This window comes from Hypanus sabinus, chromosome 31 (genome assembly GCF_030144855.1).
Source record: "Hypanus sabinus isolate sHypSab1 chromosome 31, sHypSab1.hap1, whole genome shotgun sequence".
NCBI lineage: Eukaryota > Metazoa > Chordata > Chondrichthyes > Myliobatiformes > Dasyatidae > Hypanus > Hypanus sabinus.
This window is the reverse complement of record NC_082736.1, coordinates 24345075-24356814: the sequence shown is the minus strand read 5'-3', so window position 1 is coordinate 24356814 and position 11740 is coordinate 24345075. Positions and strand designations below refer to the sequence as shown.

At 51.0% G+C, this 11740-nt stretch overlaps 1 protein-coding gene across 4 annotated transcripts in view; it reads left to right on the top strand.

Annotated features, from left to right (window-relative positions):
* Positions 1-11740, top strand: part of mus81 (MUS81 structure-specific endonuclease subunit) — a 61022-nt gene that overhangs the window by 46194 nt on the left and 3088 nt on the right. For 3 of the 4 annotated variants that reach the window (XM_059955194.1, XM_059955191.1, XM_059955193.1), the window contains one exon: positions 6409-6512. In XM_059955194.1, the coding sequence (XP_059811177.1) occupies positions 6409-6512 (104 nt within the window). Of the gene's footprint in view, positions 1-6408; positions 6513-11740 lie in introns of those variants that run through there. The other variant, XR_009508814.1, reaches the window with a different exon arrangement.

The window sequence follows — 11740 nt, the reverse complement described above, 5'->3', positions numbered from 1 at the left end:
CCCTCCTCTCTCTCTCACTCTCTCCCCCTCTCTCACTCTCTCCCCCTCCTCTCTCTCTCACTCTCTCCCCCTCCTCTCTCTCTCCTCTCTCCCCCTCCTCTCTCTCTCTCACTCTCTCCCCCTCTCTCACACTCTCCCCCTCCTCTCTCTCACTCTCCCCCTCTCACTCTCTCCCCTCTCTCTCACTCTGTCCCCCTCCTCTCTCTCTCACTCTCTCCCCCTCTCTCACTCTCTCCCCCTCCTCTCTCTTCTCTCCCCCTCCTCTCTCTCACTCTCTCCCCCTCCTCTCTCTCTCACTCTCTCCCCCTCTCTCACACTCTCCCCCTCCTCTCTCTCTCCCCCTCTCTCATTCCTCTCCCCTCCTCTCTCTACTCTCTCACTCCTCTCTCTCACTCTCCCCTCCTCTCTCACTCTCCCCTCCTCTCTCACTCTCCCCTCCTCTCACTCACTCTCCCCTCCGTCTCTCTCCCTCCTCTCTCTCCCCCTCCTCTCACTCTCCCCTCCTCTCTCACTCTCCCCTCCTCTCTCACTCTCCCCTCCTCTCACTCTCCCCTCCTCTCTCTCTCCCCCTCCTCTCACTCACTCTCCCCTCCTCTCACTCACTCTCCCCTCCTCTCTCACTCTCCCCTCCTCTCTCTCTCCCCCTCCTCTCTCTCTCCCCCTCCTCTCTCTCACTCTCCCCTCCTCTCTCACTCTCCCCCTCTCTCTCACTCTCCCCCTCCTCTCTCTCTCCCCCTCCTCTCACACTCTCCCCTCCACTCACAATCTCCCCTCCACTCACTCACTCTCCCCTCCTCTCACTCACTCTCCCCTCTCTCTCATTCTCCCCCTCCTCTCTCACTCCCCCTCCTCTCTCTCTCCCCCTCCTCTCTCTCCCCCTCCTCTCACTCACTCTCCCCTCTCTCTCACTCTCCCCCTCCTCTCTCTCACTCTCCCCCCTCCTCTCTCTCACTCTCCCCCTCTCTCTCACTCTCCCCCCTCCTCTCTCTCACTCTCCCTCCTCCTCTCTCTCTCCCCCTTCCTCTCTCTCTCTCCCCTCCTCTCTCTCCCTCCTCTCTCTCTCTCCCCTCCTCTCTCTCTCTCCCCTCCTCTCTCACTCTCCCCTCCTCTCTCTCTCCGCTCTCTCTCACTCTCCCCCTCCTCTCTCACTCACTCCCCCTCCCCTCACTCTACCCCCTCCTCTCTCACTCTACCCCCTCCTCTCTCACTCACTACCCCCTCCTCTCACTCACTCTCCCCCTCTCTCTCACTCACTCCCCCTCTCTCTCACTCACTCTCCCTTCCTCTCTCTCACTCTCCCCTCTCTCTCTCTCCCCCTCCACTCTCTCACTCTCCCCCTCCTCACTCCCCCCTCTCTCTCACTCACTCTCCCCCTTCTCTCTCTCACTCACCTCCCCCCTCTCTCTCACTCACTCTCCCCCTCTCTCTCACTCTCTCCCTTTCCTCTCACTCTCCCCCTCTCTCTCTTTCCCCCTCTCACTCTACCCCCTCCTCTCTCTCACTCTCTCCCCCTCTCTCACTCTCTCCCCCTCCTCTCTCTCACTCTCTCCCCCTCTCTCACTCTCCCTCCTCTCACACTCTCTCATTCACTCTCCCCCTCTCTCTCATTCACTCTCCCCTTCTCTCTCACTCTCTCCCCCCTCTCTCTCACTCTCTCCCCCTCTCTCTCACTCACTCTCCCCCCTTCTCTCACTCACTCTCTCCCTCTCACTCTCTCCCTCTCTCTCTTTGCCCCTCTCTCTCACTCACTCTACCCACTCCTCTCTCTCACTCTCCCCCTCTCTCTCACTCTCCCCCTCTCTCTCACTCCCCCTCCCCTCTCTCTCACTCTCTCCCCCCTCTCTCTCACTCTCTCCCCCTTCTCTCTCACTCACTCTCCCCCCTTCTCTCGCTCACTCTCTCCCTCTCTCTCTTTGCCCCTCTCACTCACTCTACCCCCCCCTCTCATTCACTCTCCCCCTCTCTCTCACTCTCCCCCTCCTCTCTCTCTCCCCCTCCTCTCACACTCTCCCCTCCACTCACAATCTCCCCTCCACTCACTCACTCTCCCCTCCTCTCACTCACTCTCCCCTCTCTCTCATTCTCCCCCTCCTCTCTCACTCCCCCTCCTCTCTCTCTCCCCCTCCTCTCTCTCCCCCTCCTCTCACACTCTCCCCTCCTCTCACTCACTCTCCCCTCTCTCTCACTCTCCCCCTCCTCTCTCTCACTCTCCCCCCTCCTCTCTCTCACTCTCCCCCTCTCTCTCACTCTCCCCCCTCCTCTCTCTCACTCTCCCTCCTCCTCTCTCTCTCCCCCTTCCTCTCTCTCTCTCCCCTCCTCTCTCTCTCCCCTCCTCTCTCTCTCTCCCCTCCTCTCTCTCTCTCCCCTCCTCTCTCTCTCTCCCCTCCTCTCTCTCCCCTCCTCTCTCACTCTCCCCTCCTCTCTCTCTCCGCTCTCTCTCACTCTCCCCCTCCTCTCTCACTCACTCCCCCTCCCCTCACTCTACCCCCTCCTCTCTCACTCTACCCCCTCCTCTCTCACTCACTACCCCCTCCTCTCACTCACTCTCCCCCTCTCTCTCACTCACTCCCCCTCTCTCTCACTCACTCTCCCTTCCTCTCTCTCACTCTCCCCTCTCTCTCTCTCCCCTCCTCTCTCTCACTCTCCCCCTCCTCACTCCCCCCTCTCTCTCACTCACTCTCCCCCTTCTCTCTCTCACTCACTCCCCCCTCTCTCTCACTCACTCTCCCCCTCTCTCTCACTCTCTCCCTTTCCTCTCACTCTCCCCCTCTCTCTCTTTCCCCCTCTCACTCTACCCCCTCCTCTCTCTCACTCTCTCCCCCTCTCTCACTCTCTCCCCCTCCTCTCTCTCACTCTCTCCCCCTCCTCTCTCTCTCACTCTCTCCCCCTCTCTCACACTCTCCCCCTCCTCTCTCTCCCCCCTCTCATTCAATCTCCCCCTCTCTCTCACACTCTCCCTCTCTCTCTCTCACTCTCTCCCCCTCCTCTCTCTCTCACTCTCTCCCCCTCTCTCACACTCTCCCCCTCCTCTCTCTCTCCCCCCTCTCTCATTCACTCTCCCCCTCCTCTCTCACACTCTCACTCCTCTCTCTCACTCTCCCCTCCTCTCTCACTCTCCCCTCCTCTCTCACTCTCCCCTCCTCTCACTCTCCCCTCCTCTCTCACTCTCCCCTCTCTCTCTCCCCCTCCTCTCACTCACTCTCCCTCCTCTCTCTCTCCCCTCCTCTCACTCTCCCCTCCTCTCACTCTCCTCTCCTCTCACTCTCCCCTCCTCTCACTCTCCCCCCTCCTCTCTCTCTCCCCCTCCTCTCTCTCTCCCCCTCCTCTCTCTCTCCCCCTCCTCTCTCTCCCCCTCCTCTCTCTCTCCCCCTCCTCTCTCTCTCACTCTCCCCCTCCTCACTCCCCCCTCTCTCTCACTCACTCTCCCCCTTCTCTCTCTCTTACTCACTCCCCCTCTCTCTCACTCACTCTCCCCCTCTCTCTCACTCTCTCCCTTTCCTCTCACTCTCCCCCTCTCTCTCTTTCCCCCTCTCACTCTACCCCCTCCTCTCTCTCACTCTCCCCTCTCTCTCTCACTCTCTCCCCTCTCTCTCTCACTCTCTCCCCCTCCTCTCTCTCTCACTCTCTCCCCCTCTCTCACTCTCTCCCCCTCCTCTCTCTCTCACTCTCTCCCCCTCCTCTCTCTCACTCTCTCCCCCTCCTCTCTCTCTCACTCTCTCCCCCTCTCTCACACTCTCCCCCTCCTCTCTCTCACTCTCCCCCTCTCACTCTCTCCCCTCTCTCTCACTCTCTCCCCCTCTCTCACTCTCTCCCCCTCCTCTCTCTTTCTCTCCCCCTCCTCTCTCTCACTCTCCCCCTCCTCTCTCTCTCACTCTCTCCCCCTCTCTCACACTCTCCCCCTCCTCTCTCTCTCCCCCCTCTCTCATTCACTCTCCCCCTCCTCTCTCACACTCTCACTCCTCTCTCTCACTCTCCCCTCCTCTCTCACTCTCCCCTCCTCTCTCACTCTCCCCTCCTCTCACTCACTCTCCCCTCCGTCTCTCTCCCCTCCTCTCTCTCTCCCCCTCCTCTCACTCTCCCCTCCTCTCTCACTCTCCCCTCCTCTCTCACTCTCCCCTCCTCTCACTCTCCCCTCCTCTCTCTCTCCCCCTCCTCTCACTCACTCTCCCCTCCTCTCACTCACTCTCCCCTCCTCTCTCACTCTCCCCTCCTCTCTCTCTCCCCCTCCTCTCTCTCTCCCCCTCCTCTCTCTCACTCTCCCCTCCTCTCTCACTCTCCCCTCCTCTCTCACTCTCCCCTCCTATCTCTCTCCCCCTCATCTCTCTCTCCCCCCTCCTCTCTCTCTCCCCCTCCTCTCTCTCTCCCCCTCCTCTCACTCACTCTCCCCTCCTCTCACTCACTCTCCCCTCCTCTCACTCACTCTCCCCTCCTCTCTCTCACTCTCCCCCTCTCTCTCTCTCCCCTCTCTCTCACTCTCCCCCTCACTCACTCTCCCCCTCCTCTCTCTCCCCCCCTCTCACTCACTCCCCCTCCCCCCTCTCTCTCTCTCCCCCTCCTCTCTCTCTCACTCTCCCCCCGCCAAACTTACATCCACTCATCCTAAAAGGATTCCCCCGGTTTTGGCCATTGCAGAGCCCTGGATCAATGCCCCTTATAATCTCACACACTTCAAGGTTCAAGGTTCACTTATTGTCAAAGTATGCAGTATACAACCCTGAGATCTGTCTTCTCCAGGCAGCCACAAAACAAAGAAAACCATTGAAGCCATTCAAGGAAAACATCAAACTTGCCTCCCCATTGGCAGAAAAAAAATCATGCCAACAGCCCAAGCACATCAAACCTGCCCTCTTCTCCCAGGTGCAGGAAAAAAACCGTGCCAACTGCACCACCACCATGTAGAAAAAAAACAAATTGTGCCAATGGCACAAGAACATCAACCCTCCCCCCCCCCCACACACATGCAAAAAAAACCAAATTGCATCAATTGCACAAGAAGATCAAACCTGCCCCACCCCCGTGTGAAAGAAATTGTGCAGACTAGGGGGGCCTTTGGGGTTCTAATGTTTCACTGTCATTCATTCTTTGGAGCACTCCTCTGTTTTTGTGGATGTTTGTGAAGAAAAAGAATTTCAGGATGTATATTGTATACGTCTCTGGTATTAAATGTACCTATTGAACCTATTGAAACACCAAACCCACCCCCCCCCCCCGTGCAAAATAAAACAGACAAATCGCCCCAACCGCAACAAGAAAGAACTGGCAAAATCACAGAATATAAAACACAAAACTGAAAAAGTCCGGGAGAACCACAGTTCAATTCATAAATCACAATCCTGGAGCGTCAATAACATCCTCCAACAGCACTGCAGGAGAGAGAGACACGGGCGTTCTCCGGGGAGCAGCAAACGAGAGATCCATCAAGTCACCTCATACCCTTCTCCAAAGTGAAAATCCCTAGCTCGCCTAACTTTTCAGTTCAGAGCGACACCTGCTCCTCCCCCTGTTTACCAGCACCTGCACTGCCCCCCCAAATCTTCCCCTTGCAGTCTGAAGCCACAATCAGGGCCGCAGCTCCCTCCCTCCTGAAGTGTCTTTGACTTACAATGTCATCTCTTGATTCCATCTGTTCACCTGGGCATCTCCAATTTACCTGGACCCTGCTCATCTCCTTGGGCACTGTCAGCCCTTGACCCTGCCCAGTTACCTGGGTACCTCCTACTTACCTGTGCCAAGTTACCTGCAGGTTCCCTGCCTACCTGGACCTTGTCAGTATTAGACCCTGCTCAATTTACCTGGTCACTGCCAGAATCAGGATTATTATTGTTTTCCTTTGTAACTTCAAAACATTAAACTAATGCAAAGTCTGAAAAGCAGGCCTAACTTCGAGTTTACTTTAAGCGAGGCGCGATGACGTATGCAATTCATGTATTTGTACGTATAACCTGCAATGAATTATTTAAATGAGCAAGAATGCTTGATCAAACAATACATAGATTACTCAAATATTAGTGAAATATTAACTGCACAATTATCACTGGTTTAGATCATGAAATTAGTTGTTTTGTGGTAGCAATACAGTGCAGGCATAACGAATTACTAGTTCCAAAGTCAATTTATTATCAAAGTATAACATGTACAACCTCGAGATTCATCTTCTCACAGGCAGCTCCAAAAATATCGCAGTAGAATAGGCAAAAAACAGAGACCGTGCGTGAGAAAAGAATTTTGAAAAGTAAACAAGTAATACACAGGAGGTGAACTGCAGAGTCCCCGGAAGGTCACGATCGAACCCAGGTCTGTGGCACCAGCTCTCCCTATTGTGCCAATAATTCAGAAATAAGTATTGGTGCCCTTTGTGGTTTAAAAATGCTCTACAAATACCTGTTGGGTGGTTCTGCTGTCTTCCAGGCGCAGACTGTGAAGGAGGTCTTTGCTAAGCAGCTGATGCAGATTAACGGGATCAGTGGGGAGAAAGCCGTGGCCATTCTGAACCACTACGACTCCGTCGCCAGGTGTGTGTTATGTTTGTTCTTAATAAAGACAAACTTGGCATAGGTAAGTGCAAGGGCGTTTTATTCCACCAACCAGCTCACCATCGAAGTTTCCGCTTCCAGGCGAACTGCCGCCATTGTCCACTGGAGTCTAAAGTTCTTATTATGTACATACATAATAACACATCATCCCCCTTTAAATAAACCCGCAAAAAAACAATTATCCTTTCCAACAAAGATAACTATATTCTGTAGCCACTCAGCAATTTTCAATCAGTCTCCGGGGTGGTTTAACGATCCTTTTTGGTCTACTATTTGTTTCCACGGTGTATATTGCTTGCATTTGGTACATTAATATCTCTGTCTTTCAGAGAATGTGCAGTGTCTTAAACCAAACTGTATGTATTTCCTTGAGCCTGGAGATGGAGCAGCCAGTTTCACTAGAGAGGAAATGCAGGCAAGGAAATATCAAGAGTATGAACAGAAGCTGCTCCGGGAACTATAAAATAAATCCCAACTTTTTCCACCAGCCCTGCAGTACAGTGATAATTTACAACAGATTCCTTGGAGCTAGGTTTAACAAAACCCACCCCAGTTCTCCCAACAGAGTTTATCCAATCACAATACACAGTCTCCTTTTGAGGGTGCTGTGGCAGAATCCCAGCCCCTGTTCTCAGAGAACAGTAACTCCAGACACCCAACCCTCTTCCAAATAGCCTGTTATCTCCTATTTCTGACACTGTATTATGTTTGCTCTTAATAAAGACAAGCTTGGCTTGGTCAAACGTTAGAATATTTTATTACACTTGAGTGCGCATGACCAGGTCACCAGTGAAGCTTCCACTTCCGGGTGAACTGCCTGCATCGCCCGCTGGGAACGGGAGTTCTTTATTATAATAATGCAGTGCTTATCCAAGGGACGGCAGGTACTGAGTCAGGGTGGGATCCCCCGACAGAGCAACTCCTGCCCCACAGAGGCTGCTGGCCACACCCCCCTCCCCCCCTCCCCAGCCATTCACAGCAAGGCATTCTCTCCCTGTCCCCGCCAGATAGCTTTGCAAGCCCAATTCCTTCCCAACTGCACTGAACCACATGCCCCAGTGCTCACTGTACTGGACGGGCTTTGCGGTTCCAGGGCACCATCTCTAGCAGCTCTTCCTGCACCTCTCCCCTCTGCTCAGTCCGGGTCAAGCCCAAACATCCACTGACCATTTCCCTCCACAGTTACTGCCTGGCCCGCTGAGTCCCTCAAACATTGTGTGTACTGCTCCAGATTCCAGTAACTGTGGTCTCTTGTAAGACATGGGGTACAGGGACAGAATTAGGCCGTGGATGACTTATTAGTGGCTTGTGAGGGAGAAAGCATGAGGTTTGTCAGGCAAGTGTTTTTTAGACAGGGATTACTCGACTGAGTATTTTTTTAAAGACCACCCAATAGTAACAGGGACATCAGGATGCAGATAAGGAGACAGATTCTGGAAACGTGTAATAATAATGCGGCTGTTGTGGTGGGAGATTTTAATTTCCCAAATATCGATTGGCATCTCCCTAGAGCAAGGGGTTTAGATGAGATGGAGTTTGTTAGGTGTGTTCAGGAAGGTTTCCTGACACAATATGTAGATAAACTTACAAGAGGAGAGGCTGTACTTGATCTGATATTGGGAAATGAACCTGGTCAGGTGTCAGATCTCTCAGTGGGAGAGCATTTTGGAGATAGTGATCGCAATTCTATCTCCTTTACCATAGCATTGGAGAGGGATAGGAACAGAAGTTAGGAAAGCATTTAATTGGAGTAAGGGGAGTCAGGCAGGAACTTGGAAGCATAAATTGGGAACAGATATTCTCAGGGAAGAGTACAGCAGAAATGTGGCAAATGTTCAGGGGATATTTGCATGGAGTTCTGCATAGGTACGTTCTAATGAGACAGGGAAAGGATGGTAGGGTACAGGAACCATGGTGTACAAAAGCTGTTGAAAATGTAGACAAGAAGAAAGGAAAAGCTTACAGAAATTCAATAAACTAGGTATGATAGAGATCTAGAAGATTATAAGGATAGCAGGAAGGAGCTTAAGAATGAAAGTAGGAGAGCCATGAGAAGGCCTTGGTGGACAGGATTAAGGAAAACCTGAAGGCGTTCTACAAGTATGTGAAGAGCAAGAGGATAAGACGTGAGAGAATAGGACCTATCAAGTGTACATGGAACCGGAGGAGATAGCAGAGATACTTAATGAATAATTTGCTTCAGTATTCACTACGGAAAAGGATCTTTGATTGTAGGGTTGACTTACAGTGGATTGAAAAACTTGAGCATGTAGATATTAAGAAAGAGGATGTGCTGGAGCTTTTGGAAAGCATCAAGTTAGATAAGTCTCTGGGACCGGATGAGATCTAACCCAGGCTACTGCGGGAAGATGTTGTTCCCTTAATCAAGAAAGGGAGTATTACAGACCAGTGAGTCTTAGACCAGGAAATTATAGACCAGTGAGTCTTACTTCAGCGGTTGGTAAGTTGATGGAGAAGATCCTGAGAGGCAGGATTAGGAATAGTCAGTGTGGCTTTGTTAAAGGCAGTTTGTGCCTTACGAGCCTGATTGAATTTTTTGAGGATGTGACTAAACACATTGATGAAGGTAGAGCAGTAGATGTAGTGTATATGGATTTCAGCAAGGCACTTGATAAGGTACCCCATGCAAGGCTTATTGAGAAAATAAGGAGGCATGGGATCCAAGGGGACATTGCTTTGTGGATCCAGAATTGGCTTGCTCACAGAAGGGAAAGAATGGTTGTAGATGGGTCGTATTCTGCATGGAGGTCGGTGTCCAGTGGTGTGCCTCAGGGATCTATTCTGGGAGCCCTTCTCTTTGTGATTTTTTATAAATGACCTGGATGAGGAAGTGGAGAGATGGGTTAGTAAATTTGCTGATGACACAAAGGTTGGGGTGTTGTGGACAGTATGGAGGGCTGTTAGACAATAGACAATAGGTGCAGAAGTAGACCATTCGGCCCTTCGAGCCTGCACCGTCATTTTGAGATCATGGCTGATCAACGACTATCAATACCCGGTTCCTGCCTTGTCCCCATATCCCTTGATTCCCATATCCATAAGATATCTATCCAGCTCCTTCTTGAAAGCATCCAGAGAATTGGCCTCCACTACCTTCCGAGGCAGTGCATTCCAGACCCCCACAACTCTCTGGGAGAAGAAGTTTTTCCTTAACTCTGTCCTAAATGACCTACCCCTTATTCTCAAACCATGCCCTCTGGTACTGGACTCTCCCAGCATCTGGAACATATTTCCTGCCTCTATCTTGTCCAATCCCTTAATAATCTTATATGTTTCAATCAGATCCCCTCTCAATCTCCTTAATTCCAGCGTGTACAAGCCCAGTCCCTCTAACCTCTCCGCGTAAGACAGTCCAGACATCCCAGGAATTAATCTCGTGAATCTATGCTGCACTTCCTCTACAGCCAGGATGTCCTTCCTTAACCCTGGAGACCAAAACTGTACACAATACTCCAGGTGTGGTCTCACTAGGGCTCTGTACAAATGCAAGAGGATTTCCATGCTCTTGTACTCAATTCCCTTTGTAATAAAGGCCAACATTCCATTAGCCTTCTTCACTGCCTGCTACACTTGCTCATTCACCTTCAGTGACTGATGAACAAGGACTCCTAGATCTCTTGGTATTTCTCCCTTACCTAACTCTACACCGTTCAGATAATAATCAGCCTTCAGTCCCATCAGTCTTCTCATCACCGTTTCCTTCCTAATGTCAATCTGTTTCATTTCCTCTGTTACCCTATGTCCTTGGCCTATCCATACATCTGGGAGATTGCTTGTGTCTTCCTTAGTGAAAACAGATCTAAAGTACTCATTAAATTCTTCTGCCATTTCTCTGTTTCCCATAACAATTTCACCCAATTTATTCTTCAAGGGCCCAACATTGTTCTTAACTATCTTCTTTCTCTTCACATACTGAAAAAAGCTTTTGCTATCCTTTATATTCCTGGCTAGCTTGCGTTTGTACCTCATTTTTTCTCCCCGTATTGTCTTTTTAGTTAAGTTCTGTTGTTCCTTAAAAACTTCCCAATCATCCGTCCTCCCACTCACCTTAGCTCTGTCATACTTCCTTTTTTTTAATGCTATGCAATCTCTGACTTCCTTTGTCAACCACTGTGGCCCCTTTCCCCCCTTTGAATCCTTCCTTCTCTGGGGGATGAACTGATTTTGCACCTTGTGCATTATTCCCAAGAATACCTGCCATTGCTGTTCCACTGTCTTTTCTGCTAGGCTATCCATCCAGTCAACTTTGGTCAGCTCCTCCCTCATGGCTCCATAGTTTCCCCTGTTCAACTGCAACACTGACACCTCCGAGCTGCCCTTATCCTTCTCAAATTGCAGATAAAAACTTATATTACAGCAGGACATTGATAGGATGCAAAACTGGACTGAGAAGTGGCAGTTGGAGTTCAACCCAGTTAAGTGTGAGGTGGTTTATTTTGGGAGGTCAAATGTAATATTAATGTAGAATGTAGTATTAATGGCAAGACTTTTGGCAGTGTGGGGGAGCAGAGGGATCTTGGAGTCTGAGCCCATTGGACACTCAAAGCTGCTGCGCAGGTTGACCCTGTGATTAAGAAGCCATATGGTGCATTTCCCTCATCAACCATGGGATTGAGTTTAAGAGCCGAGAGGTAATGTTACAGCTATATAGGACCCTGATCAGACCCCACTTGGAGTACTGTGCTCAGTTCTGGTCGCCTCACTGCAGGAAAGATGTGGAAACCATAGAAAGGGTGCAGAGGAGATTTACAAGGATGTTGCCTGGATTGGGGATCATGCCTTATGAGAATAGGTTGAGTGAACTCGGCCTTTTCTCCTTGGTGCAGCGGAGGATGAGAGGTGACCTGATAGAGGTGTATAAGATGATGAGAGGCATTGATCGTGTGGATAGTCAGAGGCTTTTTCCCAGGGCTGAAATAGCTGCCACAAGAGGGCACAGGTTTAAGGTGCTGGGGAGTAGATACAGAGATGTCAGGGGTAAGTTTTTTACACAGTGAGTAGTGAGTGCGTGGAATGGACTGCCGGCAACGGTGGTGGAGGAGGATACGATAGGGTCTTTAAGAGACTTTTGGATAGGTACATGGAGCTTAGTAAAATAGAGGGCTATGGGTAACCCTAGTAATTTCTAAGGTAGGGACATGTTTGGCACAACTTTTTAGGCCAAAGGGCCTGTATTGTGCTGTAGG